Below are 20,059 nucleotides of genomic sequence, written 5' to 3' on the forward strand. Positions count from 1 at the left end.
CATGTCATGTATTTATTATACATTAATTTAATTTAGCCTAGAATGATGGTGTCTTCTGAAAGTAAAATCTTGGATAAAAATGTTTTCCAATACACCGAAGCGTCTCTGAGATATCTTCGGAATGTTCGTTACAGTTGATGAATTATTTTGCTCATTAGTAATCCACTCATTATCTCAAAGTAACTGTGATTCGATTCCGCGGTTGGAATTTGAATTTGAGTCAAGAAAAGGATCTACTATACTCACGTTCGAGATAGCCTCCAACCATGATTGCTCTGGCGGCACGATTGTTTCTACATCGGTAAGAGCAGTTCAGAAAACTGCAGTGCCTTTACCGTCCCGCTGTTTCAACTAGTTTACCAAGTAGCTCAAAGATGGCGTCACTGAAAGAAGGACCTGATAAATTCGATGTGAAATTCATACACCAGGCAGCGGTAGAGTTGCGGCAGTTGCGGAAATATTCTAAAGTCCCTAGAATCTTAAATGCTCGTCAGAGTCAATGGCGTTTCGTAGTTTCGAATTGTGAGATTGTAAGATTATTGTCAGTTTCAATCCCTCTCTTCGTCCAGCAATTCAGTAATAACGTTCCAACTGCACGTAGGAGTCCATTTTCTCTAGGAATCTGCTTTTATCGTGGGTTGAAAACTGTGGAAATAGCATTCAGTATAGGCAGTCGAAAACTAATCTGCGCACCAAATGCGACTCTTCCAAGATCCTGCATCTGCCATTGGTGGAAAACTGGGGAAATTACACCGAGTGTGCACCGAGCGTAGTCAACGAAAAATACAATTCGCTTGCAGTTGTCAACAAAATCTAGGGACCCTAGGGTGTGTTGATGTGGGCGTTTATGACCTGTCTCATCTATAGAGCGCGTGCTCAATGCTCGATCTATCGCGAAAGGGGAGTTGAAGCGACTAGCATCTCGGCTACGTGCCTATCGCATCCTCTCACTTGAAACGTCGTAGATTCTAGTCAATAAAATACCAACGCATAAGTAATGATCGAGTGAAAAAAGTGTTCTCAGATCATCAGGCGTGTGCACTATCGGTCAAAAGAAACGTAATTATACATACATAGCGTGTAGTCACGCATCTTTCGTACGTGTCTGCGTATACCTATTGTACAAAATACATAACTGTCATAGCTGCATGCGCGTAGTGTTATTATTAATTTAGTAGCCGATTTGAGTTGCGCGTGGCGCTGAACGGGCAGGAGGGATGACGGTGGGTGACTGACGGAAAAAGATTTATATATAAACAAAAAAAAAAAAAAACATAGTAAAACAAAACAAAAAAAAAAAAACAAAGCAAATGGCGTGAACGAAAGCCTGAAATTTATAAATACAAAAGAAGTGTTGACTCTGCCAGTAAATAAAAATAATTGAACCCTTGACAAAGTCTGTCATATGATCAGAGTGGTTATGCATTTGCAGTTACCTGTAGTGCCGTCGCTTCCGTGAAGAGTTATTATTATTATTTAATTGTATGCACATACTTGCATAGTGTAACGTATTTATTCTCTTTTCCATCCTGAGGATAGAATTATATTTTGGTGAATCCCTTCGCGTAAAATAAAACATACCAACCCACCACTTCAGCCATAAGTTTACGTTACAACGTTAGTTATTTTTGTTGGTGAAGGTTAAATGATACCCACGGAATTTCTACCTGTGGATATTTAACAATCATGGTGAGTTGCTTGCTCTTTGTACGGTGATATTTTTCGATGGCACACAGTGATACTTTGCTCTCTTATCTCTCTTCACGTACCTACTACTATTTGTTTTTTATGTTTGACTTATCCACCACGTATACGTGTCGTGTTGCCTGATTTGCACAGGGCTGTTCTGCATCATCGCATACACGCATAATCATTAGCTAGTTTTTTTTAAACCTTTTCTACACTAAAATAGTCACCCAATTCTTCATACATCGTTGCGATTCTCCAATTTCAACTCCTTCGTGGTCGATTATTTGCTCGGATGCGTGATTCTGTTGATTGCATCATTCGCCTCAGAGGTGATAAACGTCATTTTGACCAAATCATCGGTACATCCTCGAATGTAGCGGCAAATAATATCATTCAGTTTCGTCGCAATTTTAAACGCGATTTGTTGGAATATTTATATGCGACTCGCACAGCTGTCAATGCGTATCAGCCAGTCGCGTATTTCTTGGTCAAATTTTCATCTGAGGATTATCATCCCGATCCGCTAATCGGGTCACTGAACGACCTATTTGACAATAAAAGTTTACACCAGTTACAAAAGTTCAGATCACGGTCGGATACATGCGATCAGTCGGATTCGCTTTGTAAGTGCGTAGTTCTAATGTTTTTTTTTTACTTCAAGTTCTCGACACCAGAAACTAGAGGATTATGCGGTGTAATATTAGAGTGGGCGAAGTTGTTCGGTTGTATATTGTATAAGCGGATTTGTATTTGTGTAATACGCTCCAAAATCTGATACGTATTTTCATACAACTCGCCTTTTCCGTTATCTTTGAACTGTGGTGTGTATATGAACAAAATAAAATAAGATTGAAGCTAGTAACATTATCGTAAAGAAACATTTGGGAAAAATCACTATTTTCTGAATTTTATTAAGGAACTGAGATTTCGAACTATGAGAGTGTTTTGTTTTATTATGGTTTACGGAATTTCACACAATTCCAAAATCGCGAAGTAACGGCATTTTCCTCAGCATGAATCGTTACGATAATGAAATTCACAGTTAATTTAGGGATACGCTGATTGTCGTGCAACCAGATCCACGGTCGAGTTTCTGGTGATTGTCGCGATTCTTGACTGGAATTACAATCAAGCATGTACCGTCAAACTGCATGTTACACACTTGATTCTAATCAAGAGTCAAGGTATATACGGGACATTCCATATCAAATTAGAAGCCCACATACCTTACCGTCTTCGATTTTAATCATTTTTTACTATGATGCTTGTAACGACCCTAAAAGGTCTCGGAATTTTTTATCAAATTTTTTTAACCACCGGTGAAATTTATAAAAAACAATCGAAAAACCCACTATGAAAGCGCCATTTTTTTTAAACCTGAAAAAATTCACAGTTCACAATGGGATCTCAATATTTATCAACTTTTTTTTCGCAAGTTTTTCGTTTATCCGTGTCGGAATTAAAATTTTTTTGTTTTTATTTTTCTATTCCTCAATTCAAATAAATCACGGAATCATGAAAATAATGTGATTCTGCCATATGTTTATATCGAGGCACATAAAGAAAAAAAAAAAATCAACAATTCCGACATAGAAAATGTAAAAACTTGTCAAAAGAAAACCATGGTAAATATAGAGATCCCATTATCGTTCGGTGCTCAAAAATTTCATTTCGAATCATGGAATCACTGTGAATTTTTTAAGATTCTTAAGAACGGTGTTTTTGTCATTGGTTTTGCAATTTTGTATTTCACCGGTGGTTAAAGAAAATCTGAAAAAATTCCCGAGACCCTTTTGGGTCGGAAAGAACATAGTACCAAAAAATGATCAGAATCGAAGAGAGTGAGGTGCACAGACTGCTAATTTGACGTGGAATGCCCCGTACTTATTGCGAAAATATACCAGTGGCAGGTGTTCCAACGCTGCGTTGAGCACGCTCCGTGTTTCCTTTTACGAAATTTTCTCAGAACCGATAAAAACTCGGAAGGCTATTAAAGAATTCTTTACAAAAATTGACACAGAGAGAAACTCGTCAATCCGTACGTAGAGTACAGAATTGTAAGATTAAAAAATCGCGGCATAAGAATCTTCTGCTAAAGGAAACTATCGAATTCGGTACAATTTCTATTATCTACACATATACATACGCATGCTTCCGGCGAGCGTGACAAGTTTTTTACATCGGTAGATCAAACACGCTTATCATTAGGTCAATAATAAATTAAGCGTGTCAAAGTTCCTTGCACCTCGATCACGGTGCTTCAAGAAATCGATATAATCATTAGGTTTTTTCAAAACCCTCGTTTACTGCTTGCTGTACACGTTTTATATTATTTTTTGGAGTCTGGAGACTATATATAGAAACAGGTATAGCAGAAGGTTTTTCATTATTTACTCTAGAAATGTTATCGCAGAATTGTTCAAGTTGAAAAAATTAGCATTGTCAGCAGTCTCGAAATACGTACGCAAGCTGTAATATCCCGTTTAAAGCATTTTTAAACTTTTGGTTACGAATTTTCGGTCCCTTCTCTTTCTCTGTCTCTGTCAATCTTAATAGATTAGATAAGAAAATAGGTATATCAGCTGTCTGCATTGAGAATTACGTACAACGTCGACGATTCATCTATAAAACTGAGATATACATTAATAAACGAAAAGTATTCCGATAACCGTAATTTTGATTTCACGCGTTTAATAGCTGTGAATATAGATACGAAAACAGCGAGAACTTGATTCTAAATCAAGCTGAAGTTGGTAAGCTTAGCGTAACTAAACATTGGGGGGAAAAAAAAATCACTATTTTGCAATTTTTTAGTAACTTTGAAGTTACCAAGTTTTGAAAACATGAATTACTTTTGAGTTATTATAATTTACTGCATTTCAGAGATTCCTGAAATAACGGATAACGGTTTTTCCGAAAAACGAATAACTACAATAACGTTACTAACTTCAGCCTCGCAATTCTCAAGCATATGAGAACGGTTTAACAAATCGCTAAAACAATTTAATTACACACGATTCAGCGATTCTCACAAATATGTTTATTTTTATTTTGACACGAGCATGCCGATATTCGATAAAATCTTTTTACTATGTGTATTTAATCCTACCTGCCCGAACGTGTTGTTATCTCGAACCTTTTATCGTAGACGTACGACAGGCATGTATATGTGATTATTGATAGGGAATATCGTCCTGAGATGTGTTTTTTTGTAATCCTGCAAGACATGTTGCCTGTGTATATGTAATAACAGTTGTACGCGAAACGATGGAGAAATTTCCGCTGAAGGGTACGGTAACCTCGTCAACGGCAACCTCGTCCTTCGGCCCTGCACAGTTGAGCACAACGCCCACCATGTATCACTCTGTCGATGCCAAGGTAGGCATCCGTTACTCGTTATTCCATTCTCTTTCTTTCTTTCTTACTTTCTTACTTTTATCATCCTCGATTCTCATTTCACATTTTATTACAGGTGCAATGACTAAATATTATCTTATCACACTTTATTACGAATGTATATTTGTATGTATTTGTTATTACACTTGTTTATTGTTTGGCGCACACGAGGCCTTCCATTCATAAAGAAGCAAGGGAAAGTTAGGTTTGTCAGTTGTTTTTTTCACTACCAAAAGTGAAAGACTTGATAAACCTCACATGAGGAGCGACATTATTCTGCAAAACTTTTAATCACCGGAGAATTTTAATCTACACCGATTTAGATTTTTTTCATTCGTTCTTCTTTCAATTTTTACCTCGACATTGCGAACGTTTCGTGCAAAATTTCATTGTGAATATTGAGAATAGACGAGGTGAAGGAAAAAAAAAAAAGAAGAAACTGTTGAATAATTGATGTTGCGGAAAAAATTAGAAAGTCAAAGGTAATATCTCGGAGCTTCGCGGAAATATTGAGCATATGAGCCATATTTTCTACTGTATTATATATTATACATTTAAAAATGCTCGTTCAGTTTTCATCGCATGAAAACGCCTGTGGATAAATTCATCGAGTTTTGTGAACAAGTTTTTTTTTACGGCAAATCAGCTGAAAATTACTCGAATCTAATAACGTATAGTCTAGATGTTTTAATTGAGATTGATTGATTTTATTCGCCAGAAAAAGTGACGAATGGAAGGCTTGTATGATTATCTGTACAAAGTTGTATATGTATCATGTACATAAATATCTGTTTCCCCTAACAACTAACACAAAATGCTAGCATTCCATTTCTATAATTTTCATTTATTTTCCGCATTTTCGCGGAATATGAAACGTCCTAAATATTGCAAGCCACCAAAATATGCGGTATAATAATATAAAAATATGTATGTCTCTACAGATTGACACGTCGTGATATATAATGCAATTTGTATATTTTAAACAATGAGAGATTCGTTAGTTGTTGAGTACATTACATTATATTTTTATTTTGTAAATAACGAAAATCGTATTTCACGTGATTCATAATTCTAATCGCGATCGGTTTACAGAGTTTTAAGTGCTTAAATGCTTTGACTACCTGCAAAAATATCAGACGAGATAGGTACGCATGTAGGTTATACGTATATACAGGGTGTCCCATTTAAATTGACACAACAGAATAATTTTCAGATAGTTTTGAATAATGATGAAAAATTAACGTTAGTAAAAAAGAATGTAAAAAAATTCAGGAGTGCTTTTTTGTGATTGTAGAATCGTCTAAAAAATCCTGAAGAAAATTAAAAATGGTGAGGGAAAATCATAGGTCGAGTTGACATGGAATGCCTCATATACATTTATTCGCGATTCAGAATCACAATGAATAAATTGATTTCGTCTGGAATGTAATTAGCAAATTCAACGAACAACGTTTTGTTAAACGGTATTTTTGCTTGGTTTTTCCTTACTTGTATGTTTTTGCATAATTTCCGTAGCGTAGTCGTCTGTTTTCAATTGAGGAACGGCTGCTCCACATTTTTTAGCGAGCAACGATGTATATTACGCACCAGAAATATATTTTTTGAGCCGACGACGTTCGGATAATTGAGGGTTCGGATAGTCGAGATTCTACCGTACACCGAAACGTGCACAATAATTTTTGTTACCAACAATAAAACCACCCAGTCTGATTTATCTGGTATTAAGTACCGGGTGGTTGACTTCCTGATGCAGCCATATGTGATTTATAAGGCAAATATCATACTTTTTCCTCAATCTGTGATCTCTTGGTAGTGTTTGACCGGTTTTAAAATTTCAAGGCTCGCTATCGCGTTGGTATTATAATTTCAATCCAAAGTTTCCTCTAAACTCAACTGAATTATACTTATAGTTTGAATTTCGACTGAGTAATTTAGAGTAATTCAACTGTTTTACACGTCTAAATTCATTATTATAACGAATTTCAGCGGAAACCACCATTCGTATTTTATTATATGTGTAAAACTTCGCCCATGGATAACATAATTACGTTAAAAAATTAATCGGCTTTACAATAACGCGAGTTTATACCTTGATAACAAACGTAAGGAAATTTTTAACATGAATTATAATTAGATAAGATCAAACTTTTCTTTATAATTTACCAATTTTATAAAAAAAAAAAAAAAAAAGTTATACATACATTTATAATTATTTTACAAGTGATTGTATAAATTGTACAATACACGCCATTTATCGTCCGGTAGACAGGGTATCGTATAATGATGCGCATTATGGTGGACTTGAGGAGATTAAATTTCAGAGAGATAAGCGTGAATTAAAATGGAATATGACTACCGACTTCTTTATCCGAAGGGAATTAATTCGATGGATATTCTACGTAGGTGACAGGGAGGTCCATTGTTTTTACTAACATCATACCTGTTCATTGTTACTTATCTCATTAATAACCGTTGAAACCTTTCTGTTCACCCAATTGAAGTTTTGCACGATAATGAATTATAGGTATACACATATACTCATATAACATACGAATAAAGGTAAGAGTTGGAAAATAAATAGTTTTTATCATTACACGCGTAGGTATAGCTGTTTATCGCTTTTAAATCTGCACCGGACAAGAATCAATTTCACCTAAATATTTTTTTGTTTTGATTTTTTTTTCATACTAACAATAAATGTGATATGTCAAATGAAGCTTAGTGCGTGTAACAATTAATATTAAAATTTCCATAGTTACAATATGAATGACTTAGTCTTATCGAGGAAGTTTTTTTTTTTTTTGCATCATATAAGTTAAATTCAGCCACACGAGCTTTCTTTTGCATTGCTTGGAAGACAGTAAAACTTTTCAAAAAAAAAAAAAAAACGACTGAATTTTAAAGCGCGAATAAAACTGCATACGTTGATCTTATTTGAATATATTTGTTTGGTTGAGATAAAAAATTGTGTGTGAAAAAAACATGTTGACGGCGCGACAGCCAATTGAGGCGTTAATCCATTTATCAGTTTGATGGTATACAATTAATAGACAATATCCGTCTTCGATGTTTTCACACTGCGAGCCGAGTCAGCTTTAACAATACCTTAATCGCGGGGATCTTTTAAATTGAAATTTACAGAACGGAAATGGAGTAGAGGGCGGAAGTTTAAGCGACGCCCGTTTACGACCTACGGGCCTTACCAATAGGGGAGCGATAATTAGTAGCGACGAAGACATGCAGCAGGACGTTAATCACCATCACCACGGGACGTCCCAACTCTCTGGGAACAACGCCTATCTCGACCGTAACGTCAGGCTAGACGATGGAACGTCTCACTGTGAGTTTGCCCTTTATATTAATTTTCATTTTATACGGATATCTTACAGTTTCGTTCGTATCTTTGTGGTTATTATTGCGATCGTTTGGAATGATTGTCCTTCAGACTAGATTGTGGAAAGTGGCTTTCGGCACATTATTGTAATTTCAAAATGCGTCTATACCGTTTATAAACTTGAATAATGAGACAAATTGTTATTAATCCTACACAAGTTACAAATATAACGTTTGTAAAAATCTTTAAATTTAATACGGTGATCAATTGGTTTTAAATATTGTTAAGAAAAAAACAATAATAATTGGATCGAATAAATGATACATACATATTAATTATATTTGAAAATTGGAATTGGTCGAAAGAAAGATATCAATTACTTGCAAAAATTGTAATTAAATTTAAATTAACCAATCATTTGTTATAAATGAAATTTGCATTTTATTTCGCGCTAGTTACAAAACAAAAATTTAATTTGTATAAACTGAAGTGTAAAATTGTACATACACGTGTAATTTGCAATTCGAATGTAATTAATTATAAATAGTAATTAAGCGATGCCCGATAGTGCGATAGTGATGTTATTTGGACTCATTGCTACTATCATCATTATCATTAATATTTTTACAAACGAACCACAAAGATTGCATAATTAATAACAAATGCTGAATGTTCGTAAGGCAACCGCGTAATTTCATGTAGAACAATAGATACATGTGTTTATGAGAGAAAAAGCAGTGCACCTGAAAGTTGCGTAGATACAGTGTCTTATAATCGGTTGTCGGGTCGACAAAGCAGATTTCTGCATCTGGTGATCGATGGATCAGTGTAAATGAGTATTTTTCACTTAACAACGATTATAATTGTCGTGCCATCTTCGAAATGCATCAGGTAATCGTTTATCACGATTTTTTCTCGAGTCTTGTACGCATACGTGTTTGTGAATCTATTTCAATAAGAACGCCTATAGTTTTTACATTTTTTGAAAGAAATTTGAAAAATGATGTGCTAGGTAACAGTTTTGAGCTATAGTCGAGGAAATGGAACTGAGTTTTTTTTTAAGACAAAAAAAAAAAAACAAACAAAACCCGTAAAGTAGGAGTTGGAAAATAAATTGTAGTTTCCCATTTTCCAATCTTGAAGAACGCAGAGTTTCGGATATTCTTCACAGCAGTCTGATCGCAACGCTTAAGAGATGTTTATTGTGCAGTAGAACCTTGAAAATTCGTTTTAGCTCATACATAAATGCATGGCTTGTCGCTCACAGCGACTTTAGCTCATAGCGGAAAGCCTATGATACTGATAGGATCTGTAATGTTACATCGAACGCCAATAACTAGGGATTACTTGATATCCACGTAAATCCGAGGGAGTATTTTATTCTCAAATAAACATCTAACAATTTATCAATTAGAAATTTGATTCGTGCATAAAACTACGTTCCGCTCACTTCTACCATTAGATACTTGTATATTATATGACGGTTGGCAGGAAAAATCTAGGGATATTTTACGCCCGAACAACCGATTGTTCTCCAACGCTTGGCAGCACTGACTCGAACGTTATACAGGGTGTTTATGCGTAACCTACTCGTATCGGTGTACCACATACATTTGCGTACACGCGTCACGTATTTACGTATGCCTTGAGAGCAAGTTGCGATCAGTCGACGCAAAGCGTTCGCGGTTCACGGTTCGCCGCTGCCGTTCATGCAAACGGCCTACGTATTATTATACTTACGTATTGCGTACCTATATGGTAGATCTACACGTGTTTCGCTCAGCGCGTTCGCAATAATTATTTTTGCAGCGGTGGAGAAACTTGCATTATAACCTTACAACTTTTCAATTTGTCGGTGTAGGGTTTTTTTTTTTTCTTTCTTACCGACCTAAATACTCGTACTGTTTACTGTCTGTCCGATCGACTCTGATTCCGCTCAAAAGTTACTTTCAAGCCGTACAACTGAATGAAAGGTTTTTCACGGTTCAACGAACGATTAAATTAATAAATGTAGTACGGATAGGGAAAGAATGGAAATAGGTAACAGACATTCGATAGTTTCATATCCCTGACTTGACTCACGGAGGATAAACTCTGTCGGCATTCCTCAGCCTCGATACCTGCTGCAAGGGTTAATAATGAATTTCATCGTGTCAATATAATTCGACGAAAATATTGTCGTTAGATCAGAAGAAATTCAAACAAACCAACGAAGAGTATCAATATCCTTGTTGCACGTTACGTTACTTATACTCGAATGTATAGTTATCGAACCTTAAATTTCTCTGCACATTATCGTACGATAATTCTCAGTATACTCAAATCGTTCGTCTTTTTTCTAACGATTATTATACATCTATAACGAGGCAGGTAATTCGTCAGTCACAACATATTATCGCGAGATCCGTGGATGCCGGAGAGTCTGGCGGTGGAATCTGCAATTCGAGAGTCGGTAAAACCGGTTCGACGTTTGGAAATTTTGCCACATGCATGTCAAAGCTGTTTCTCGTTCCGGTTTAAAATAGGAATTGGGACCCTGTGAGGTAGACCATGTTACACATGAATATCAGCTTGTGGTCTTCAAATCTCACGAGATTGAAGTTAGTAACGTTATCGTAACGAAACATTGGAAAAAATCACTATTTTCATATTTTCACACCATGACATTGAAGGAACGAACATTTCAAATAATTCGAAAATCACGAAGTAACGGTTTTTCCTCATCACGAATCGTTACGATAACGCTACCAACTTCAGTATGGTCAAATCTTACGGTTCTTGTCATATCGTGAGCTAGACAAAGTAAAACCGATCGAGAACCGCGTTCTGACGCGTTTTTCCGCCGCTATCTTCAGCCTACTACCTACTCGATACAACCGCTCCAAATTCCCAGAGTGCAACGCGTGATGTGTATCAAGTGTGTGAAGTGAGCCACCAGACAGTTTGAACAGTGCTGCGCTGAGAGATATTTTCTTATCTCGTGTCATGTCGACAAGTACGGCAGCCGGCAAAGTGGGAGTGAAACGAGTTCTTCCTTAATGAGATCCCGGATCGATTGCGCTGTTTTATCTTTTTTTTCTTGTTCAAGGGTTAAAATCGTACATTCGTATTTATTTAGTATCACCAAAACTTTCCGGAATATCCCCAGACTCTTCTGTTTCTGCCTTTCTTACGATATTGATGTTGTTTTTTTTTCCAGCGTTCTCCTTTCTTATCTTACTTTCTTACTCAATGGCTGCAGGCGAATGTTTTCACCGTCAGTACTGCTGAACGTTCGTCGTGTCGTGTATACGATTGGAATTATATTTATTACTATTATTATCACTGTTTCCGGAATCGACAAACTTGCAATAAAAACGTAATGAATTATTATTGTTCGTCTCATTCAGGACTCTTTTAGCCATTTTTCATTACAAAAGGAAAAGAGAAAAAACTTGTTGAAAGTAACGAGTTATCAATCGAATATTTGATTTTTTCGGAGTGTAATAACGTTCGCCAATTTTAGGACTGCAAACTTGAGGTGGAAATTGGTTTTTACGATATTTGCTATCACCGGTGCAAACTTTGGAGTAAAATCAACACGCCGGCCGCTGTCAGACCCACTTTTATTTTTATTTTGACTCTTTGGAAATATTTGGCGCTCGTTCGATATCAAATTTTATTTTACGCCAAATAAAGTAACAGCTGAAATAGCTGAAGTGGAATGTCGCCTTTAACTGATAAAATATCTTGGAATCCGGTCAACGAAACTTGAGAGTTTCATGCGCGGCAAATAAAAAAAAAAAAACAAAAGGTTCTGAATTTGATTGTCTTTTTTTTTCTTTTATTTCGATATTAGTGATATAGTGTGATCATTTACGATTATCCGTCCATACTTCTCCGAACCATAAAAATGATTCCAGTCAAAAATATGAACTATCCTTAATTGTAAGTCAATTCTATGCATAATTATCATCGACTTGTTGTAACAGATGGAAAAATTTCTTTTTAAAATCGCATATAGCGATGTGAAAAACAAAACTTCTATCTATAGACATATAATTTACATTTTTAACGAAATGCGTTCCGTAGAGAGACCAATTATTTTTTAAAAAATTTTGTACTTTCAAAAAACTAGTGCTCTAAAATGTGACGTGCAACGTCAGGTGTTTGATGAAAGAAATTGATTGCAGATTTGATGTTAAGCAATCTCATTCGACGTGCTACTTATGGTATCGTGTACGTGTTGTGCATGAGAATATGCCAGGCTACGGATATCTCACAGTAACATAATTTATACGCAACATTCGGATATACGTGCGATAAACGAATTTTCAAACCTCAATAGCATACCCTCATTCTGTAAAGTTGACAAATAAGTAGCAACTATGGGCTCAGCTGTATACATAATGAAACGGTGGTGTCACTTGCGTTCCTACTCCTGATCTATATCTCCGCCGATAAATCGTCTAGACCTGATGGTATACCTACATTATACTTTCAGACATTCGACTGTTTGAATTTATCGGCGAAATACAGATTGATCCGTGAACCAAATCTCTCCTTTCACTATTCAAACTATCAACCATAACTTCCGTCGGTCTATAGCGTACAGATTTCCCTCTTATATGCCCTGAAATGATCGCTGGTCAGTGTAACAAGCACGGATACGTATAATAGTACTCTAAAGTAAAAGAACAAGTGACCGCTGATGACAATGTGAAAATGACGAGGTAACCAGTACCGTCTAGCGTCTGTAATAAATAACAACCGTGATCGTTATACGCAACTCATCGAGCATCGAAGCTATTCCGTGAAATAATGAAGAAGAAAGCTTGATAACTTTACAAGAACGCCGAAATCAGAGTGCTTGGGAACAGGAAGCGTTGGGGTTGATGTGTCGTTAGTGTGGGTCGAAGTCCCGTATGAAGATTGGAAAGTGAACTTGTAGGATTTCTTGGGGTTGGTATAGATCGGTTGTTGGAGGAGGAAGAGGAGGAGGAGACGACGACACCAGTCGACAGTCGGCAGGGAGAAAAAGGGAAGAGAGACACTCTTCCGACCCATGGGAACCGGTGTTTTGGAACAATTCACCGATGTCGCGCGATTATGCATACGCCTACTCAAAAAGTGATTCAACATTTATTTCATAATCCGTATCTCAGTCGAGTCGTTGACGTTGACCAATTCGGAGTCAATTCCAATATCTTGGTAATGCTGCAAGGTTCAGCCGAGCGGTGAATGCCTCAAATAAAACTTGAAGTCTGATATTATATGAAGCGCGTTCGTTCATTCTCCAGTCGAGTATATCATCTTTACTCAAATATTAATAAAATCGGTTATTCCTCGGTATTATTTCGTCGATTTAAACTAGCAAATACCAGAATTTGCCTGTTGACGATAATCCTGAAGTTATTCGGTGACGAATTTTTTAAAAAAGTACACCGTCCGTTAATCAATGCTTGGATTTCTAATCTAGATATTCGAGGCGCTCTATAGATATTCATCTCAGACTACGCGGATCTTATGGATTTCTATTAAATTTTCTGCAACTCCTTTGACATGGAATTATGTAGAATCAAAGTTTACCACTTGATGAGAAAACCTACTTTTTAATCGTTGAAAATTTTTATACCTGAACTTTTTTTTTCGATTCCGAAAAAAAAAAAACGCAAGTGTTCTGAGGTGGTGAACTTTACTTGTTTTTGTATTACAAAGTGATTCCGACTAAGAGGCGTATCTCGCAAATCGTTGATGTAGAGAATGAAGATAAGGTTAGATATTCAATACTTCGAATTGGTCAACCTCACAATTAGAATGTCGTATATATAATTATCTTACATCAGTCATGGTATCGTGTTTTAACGCGAACGGAAGAAATAATGCAACAAGAGAAGAAGAAAAAAGTATAGAGCGAAATGTCGTCGATGTTCGTTGAATATTTTCGCATCGCCTCTTCGTGAAATCTTATATTTGTGCAAGTAATCTGCGGTGATTGCAAAATGCGGTTGCGGTTTAGAATAATACAATTCCTACGGTATTAATCCTTCGACTTTGCAATAATTCTTCAAAATCGATTTGCAGATTTATTATCGTGTTATAACAATTGTGTAGTTTGTCCGTCCAAAACTCCTGAAAACGTATGCAAACACAACGCAAAGTATAGATAATAAAGTAACGAATTTATATTCGGTACGGTGATTTATTGCCGTTTATATTTTTTACGTGCAAATCACACAATTCACTGCAGGCATATTTGACATAATGATTGTTATCATTATCCAACAATCGTTAGGCATCAGTTTTGATTTTATGCAACTAACAATATAAAATTTACAAATTTAGGCAAACTCATACGAATTATCTTTTGCTATGCAACTAATGATTGAAGAGAATATTTTAAGAATTCAGAGCTTTATTCTCTATGTTCAAGGTGGGATTACTTTTTCTGGGATGCAGGGTAAGTCGATTTCGAAAGGAAATGACGCTTATCTGTACGCTTACTCTGCATGGAATTAGATGTTGCTGTTAGGAAAGAAAGAGAAAAAAAAAAAAAAATTCTACAGTATACATATTTGTTTTATTAAGTGGCGTTTAAATTTTTCACTATTATCAACCTTTGACTTTGCTCTTCAAATTATAGGCTTACCGGTAGTTTTTATCTTATTTACAATTATACGATAACGATTGACGAGCTTATTTATTGTTCAGTTTCATTTTTTCTTGCTATTCGTTATTCGAAGAATTTAAATGTATTTCAAGCAGTGTGTTGTGAATTTGAACTCAAGCCTATATAGCGATCCAGTAGAAAATAAATTTCGTAAACGGTAGAAAAAGTTTATTGTAATATTAATCCCTTGATTTTTTAATCGTTCGCTTAAAAAATTAATCTCATTCGCAAAAGTTAATTACAAATTAATGTGCAAGTCCTCGGTATCCCTATTAATTGTGAAAGTTCATTGATTTGATTCGCGCGTTGTTAAAGAAATAAAAACAGATTAATAAAAAAAAAAAACTTGAAGATAGAATATAAAATAAAAGTCGTAATAATAATAAAAATAATATTAATAATAATCATGTGTCTGCATTCATTCACAACTGTCGGAAATTACCAACCAATTTACTGTCACAAATTTCGCAAGGAAATTCCGGTATCGATGTAGTTATGCTACGGTTGCAGCAATCGTATGAATATTTTATAGAAGATGAAAATGTCGACGTGTGCATTTGACATGCGTACGTGAAGTAACTCGTGACATGTATACATCGAAACACGGGGTTTTGTTGTACGCTCGAATGTGATGGAAATTATTTTTTTTTATACCTTTAACAAAGAAGTGTCAATTGCCTTACCGATTACAATACATTATCACGTGCATACCTGTGTTATTAAATGCTATTAAGTTGATTGGGCCGTGTTGAAATTGCGAATTTTAAAAGTTGAAATGCGCACTTGAGCGCATCTGGGTGAATATGAAATAATCGCTTGTACACGTGTGTTTATTAATTATATGTGTATATATGTATATTTTTTCTCCTTGACACGTGTAGTTTCAGCAGACTCGGATGACATTCCCGGTATCGGTCAGTACGATGACTTTCACACTATCGACTGGCAGCGCGATATCGCCAGGGATCGTATGCGTCATCGGTATATTGTTAAAAAGAAGCATGATTCCATGTGGGACTTGATCAAGGGAGCCCATGACGCCTGGTCGGGATGGCTCTGCGTTTTATTCGTTGGATTATTCACGGGGGTTGCCGCTGGTGTGATAGACATCGGTGCCTCGTGGATGACCGATCTCAAATTTGGAATATGTCCTCAAGCCTTTTGGCTCAACAAAGAACAGTGCTGCTGGAGTTACAATGAAACTACATTCGACGGTGGAAATTGTTCACAGGTCAGTAGTACGATACGCAAATGCAATGAAAAAAAGTCACGAATTTAACCGCTGGATCTCACGTATTACTTGAGCATAATTTGAAATAACCAGACATTAATAGGGGTAACTTAAAGGACTGGAAATCATTTCGAATCACTTGAAAACATTAAATGTAGTACCGAAGAAATCGCGCTACAAGTACGAAACAACCGTTATACTGACGTGCAATCGGCAAGATTTTATCATCGACCAAAGTAACAGGAATATTGTGCGGTGCGAAAAAGCATTTCCTTTTCCCACTTTTGTTAATTCTGTAAGACTTTGATTCGCAAGTATGAATCTTATATAAGAATATCTCTTTTAAAAACATCTTTTTGCTGTTGGTGTAGGAACTTGAAACGACTTTATAAAGCTCAGATATTTTTTCCTCTTATGTCAGTCAGAAAAACAGTAAAACCCATTTGAAAAACATCATTATTTTTTTTTTTTTTTTTACAGTGGTGGACGTGGCCTGAAGTATTCAGTCAATCGAAGACTGGAGCCGGATCATACGTAATCTCTTATATGTTTTACATAGCCTGGGCTCTTTTATTTGCTTCGTTGTCAGCCTCGTTAGTCAGAATGTTTGCGCCTTATGCCTGCGGCTCTGGTATACCTGAGGTATAGTAATCGTGAAAATCATCAAGTATTTGTATCATTACAGTCTTAATTTAAGGCAATTTGGATAAAGCGTTTCGATAACCCGATTAATTTTCCAGATTAAAACCATACTGAGTGGGTTCATAATCCGCGGGTACTTGGGAAAGTGGACATTGATAATAAAATCCGTCGGTCTCATTTTGTCCGTATCGGCAGGTCTCAGTTTGGGCAAGGAGGGACCCATGGTCCACATAGCATGTTGCATCGGAAACATATTTTCATACTTGTTTCCAAAATACGGAAGAAACGAAGCGAAAAAGCGTGAAATTTTATCCGCTGCCGCTGCTGCAGGTGTATCGGTTGCCTTCGGCGCACCGATTGGTGGTGTTTTGTTCAGTTTAGAAGAGGTAAGCTGTGGTAAAAAACAAACGCCTTGAAAACTTGAATTTCTATAAGAAAAATATTACAGTGGGATAAAACGTCGAGCGAAGTGTAATTGTTTTTAACACTTTATTTACAGGTCAGCTACTATTTCCCGCTGAAGACACTATGGCGTTCCTTCTTTTGTGCACTCATAGCAGCTTTCGTATTGAGATCTATAAATCCGTTCGGCAATGAACACTCGGTACTCTTTTTCGTAGAGTACAACAAACCGTGGATATTTTTCGAACTGGTTCCCTTCGTGATGCTCGGTATAATGGGAGTAAGTACTTAGAAAGTAACGATTGTAATGATTGCTTTGCCAGTGAGTGGAACAAAGTATGTATCGCAATTATTTAAATTACTTAACGAAACTGATGAATTGTTTCAGGGTATTATTGCAACGTTATTCATTAAAGCAAATCTGTACTGGTGTCGTTATCGAAAAACATCTAAACTTGGTCAATATCCTGTGACCGAGGTTTTGGTTGTGACTGTTGCTACGGCCATTATTGCTTATCCAAATCCTTACACACGAATGAATACCAGTCAGCTGATTTACTTACTATTCAGCCAGTGTGGAGTATCTAATGCTGATATGCTATGGTGAGTATGACAATTGTTTGTAGACATTTTATATGCAACGAAAATAAGCATCGAGTCATGAAAATTGGACTAACGATATGCCTATGACATATACGACTGAAAGAATTATTATTATGTCTTTGCAATTCGCAATTGTGGTTTTTCCGAATTTTTACCATGCTAGAAATTGTTGATCTTTTATAATTTTTTCATTTCATAATTTTTTGTCTCTCCGTCACAGCTTTGAGGTGATTTTATTTTTAGATTTGAAGCACTTTAATTGGATTATACCTTTACAGCCAAGTGTTACTAAATGTAGATATCGATGTGCTTAGAGCCCTGTTGGAAAACCTGCAATCGAAATTGCAGCACGACCTAAATGAATTTGAATTTTCTTTTTTGCAGCGACTACGACAGAAATTTCACTGACGTCAATTCTGCGATTGAAATAGCAGCTGCTGGTCCGAGAGTTTATCAAGCAGTTTGGTTGTTGGTCTTAGCACTAATTCTGAAACTGATAATGACCATATTTACATTCGGTATGAAAGTACCTTGCGGATTATTCATCCCGTCACTTTGCCTGGGTGCGATAATGGGCCGCATCGTAGGCATCGGTATGGAACAACTCGCATACAAGTACCCTCACATTTGGGTGTTCAGCGAGGAATGTTCGACTGGCGTCGATTGCATAACGCCTGGTCTTTATGCCATGGTTGGGGCAGCTGCAGTCCTGGGCGGTGTTACAAGAATGACAGTGTCCTTGGTTGTTATCATGTTTGAATTAACAGGTGGGGTCAGGTACATTGTTCCCTTAATGGCAGCTGCTATGGCAAGTAAATGGGTCGGAGATGCGTTGGGTAAACAAGGCATCTACGATGCGCACATCGGATTGAACGGATATCCATTCTTAGACAGTAAAGACGAATTTCAACATACGAGTTTGGCAGCGGACGTCATGCAGCCAAAGTGAGTTGAGAATTTTTAGGTAAAATTGGACACGTTGTTTTGTGATTATTTTTTCTCTATTTCATTTTTTACCATTCTTCTTAGGCGCAACGAAGCTCTGAACGTCCTCACTCAAGACTCTATGACAGTCGACGACGTTGACACTTTACTTAAAGAAACTGAACACAATGGTTTTCCAGTCATTGTTTCAAGAGAATCACAATACTTGGTAGGCTTCGTGCTACGCAGGGACTTGAATCTCGCTATAGCCAATGCAAGACGGCTAATGGAGGGAATAACTGGACAGTCTCTTGTCATTTTCACAAGCGGTAGTAATGTTCAGACGCATGGTCCACCCCCACTAAAATTGAAGAAGATATTAGATATGGCGCCGATCACTATCACCGATCAAACGCCGATGGAAACCGTCGTCGACATGTTCCGTAAACTGGGACTCAGGCAAACGCTCGTCACGCATAACGGGTGAGAACTTACTACACAATTAATTATAATGACTATTAAAAAAGTAATTATAACAACTCGCTTTATTCTTCAATCCTATTTACAAAGTATCTCTGTTTGACCAGATTACGTATTTTCTTTTTCAGGCGGCTTCTAGGCGTTATAACAAAGAAGGATGTCTTAAGACATGTCAAACAACTTGACAACGAAGATCCGAGCTCTGTTCTGTTCAATTAAATTGTAATTAATTAAATCGCGAAATTCTTAAACCTTATCCTGGTTATATTGTTGTTATTTTTATTAATTACAATCATTCGATTGTTTTTACGCGTGTTAAAACTGACTTCCAGGGCCGTTGCTCCTCGTTAATGAATTTTAGTATTCATACAAATTTCTTAAAGTAAATTGGTCACGTGATAATAGTAATAAATAGATATTTTTTTTTTTTTGCTGTATTAATTTCAACGTTTCCAAACCTCGGGGAAGACAGGAAATTTCAACTATTGTCTAAATGTGTTTCGTTAAATTTTTCGAATGAATGAATGATATTCGGTATTATATATAGATGTATAGTCATTGTGAACTAGTAATGATAGTTCAATCCTACAATACGATTGTTTGCGCTTAACTGAAATTCCTACCGGTAAAACTACGTAGTCTTATCAATTTTTATCTGGCATGCATCTGTCGATGTATGTATGTATCTATAACAGCCCGCAATTGTATT

At 36.3% G+C, this 20,059-nt stretch overlaps 1 protein-coding gene across 10 annotated transcripts; it reads left to right on the forward strand.

The window, feature by feature from the left end:
• Positions 1 to 892: 892 nt before the first annotated feature.
• LOC107222514 (H(+)/Cl(-) exchange transporter 3) lies at positions 893 to 19,606 on the forward strand. 10 transcript variants are annotated; one of them, XM_046731277.1, is made up of 13 exons: positions 893 to 1,059; positions 1,641 to 1,689; positions 4,943 to 5,067; positions 8,227 to 8,425; positions 14,832 to 14,858; positions 15,950 to 16,299; positions 16,780 to 16,941; positions 17,040 to 17,327; positions 17,441 to 17,623; positions 17,732 to 17,946; positions 18,331 to 18,891; positions 18,976 to 19,353; positions 19,479 to 19,606. In XM_046731277.1, the coding sequence occupies exons 3-13, from the start codon at positions 4,957 to 4,959 to the stop codon at positions 19,567 to 19,569; spliced, it is 2,565 nt and encodes an 854-aa protein (XP_046587233.1). In that variant the 5' UTR covers positions 893 to 1,059; positions 1,641 to 1,689; positions 4,943 to 4,956; the 3' UTR covers positions 19,570 to 19,606. The 10 variants fall into 10 exon arrangements, with proteins under 10 accessions (XP_046587233.1, XP_015517401.1, XP_015517403.1 ...); XM_015661915.2 differs by lacking the exon at positions 1,641 to 1,689; XM_015661917.2 differs by lacking the exon at positions 1,641 to 1,689 and having other exon boundaries at positions 15,959 to 16,299.
• The last annotated feature ends 453 nt before the right edge of the window (positions 19,607 to 20,059 follow it).

This window comes from Neodiprion lecontei, chromosome 2 (assembly GCF_021901455.1).
Source record: "Neodiprion lecontei isolate iyNeoLeco1 chromosome 2, iyNeoLeco1.1, whole genome shotgun sequence".
Classification (NCBI taxonomy): Eukaryota; Metazoa; Arthropoda; class Insecta; order Hymenoptera; family Diprionidae; genus Neodiprion; species Neodiprion lecontei.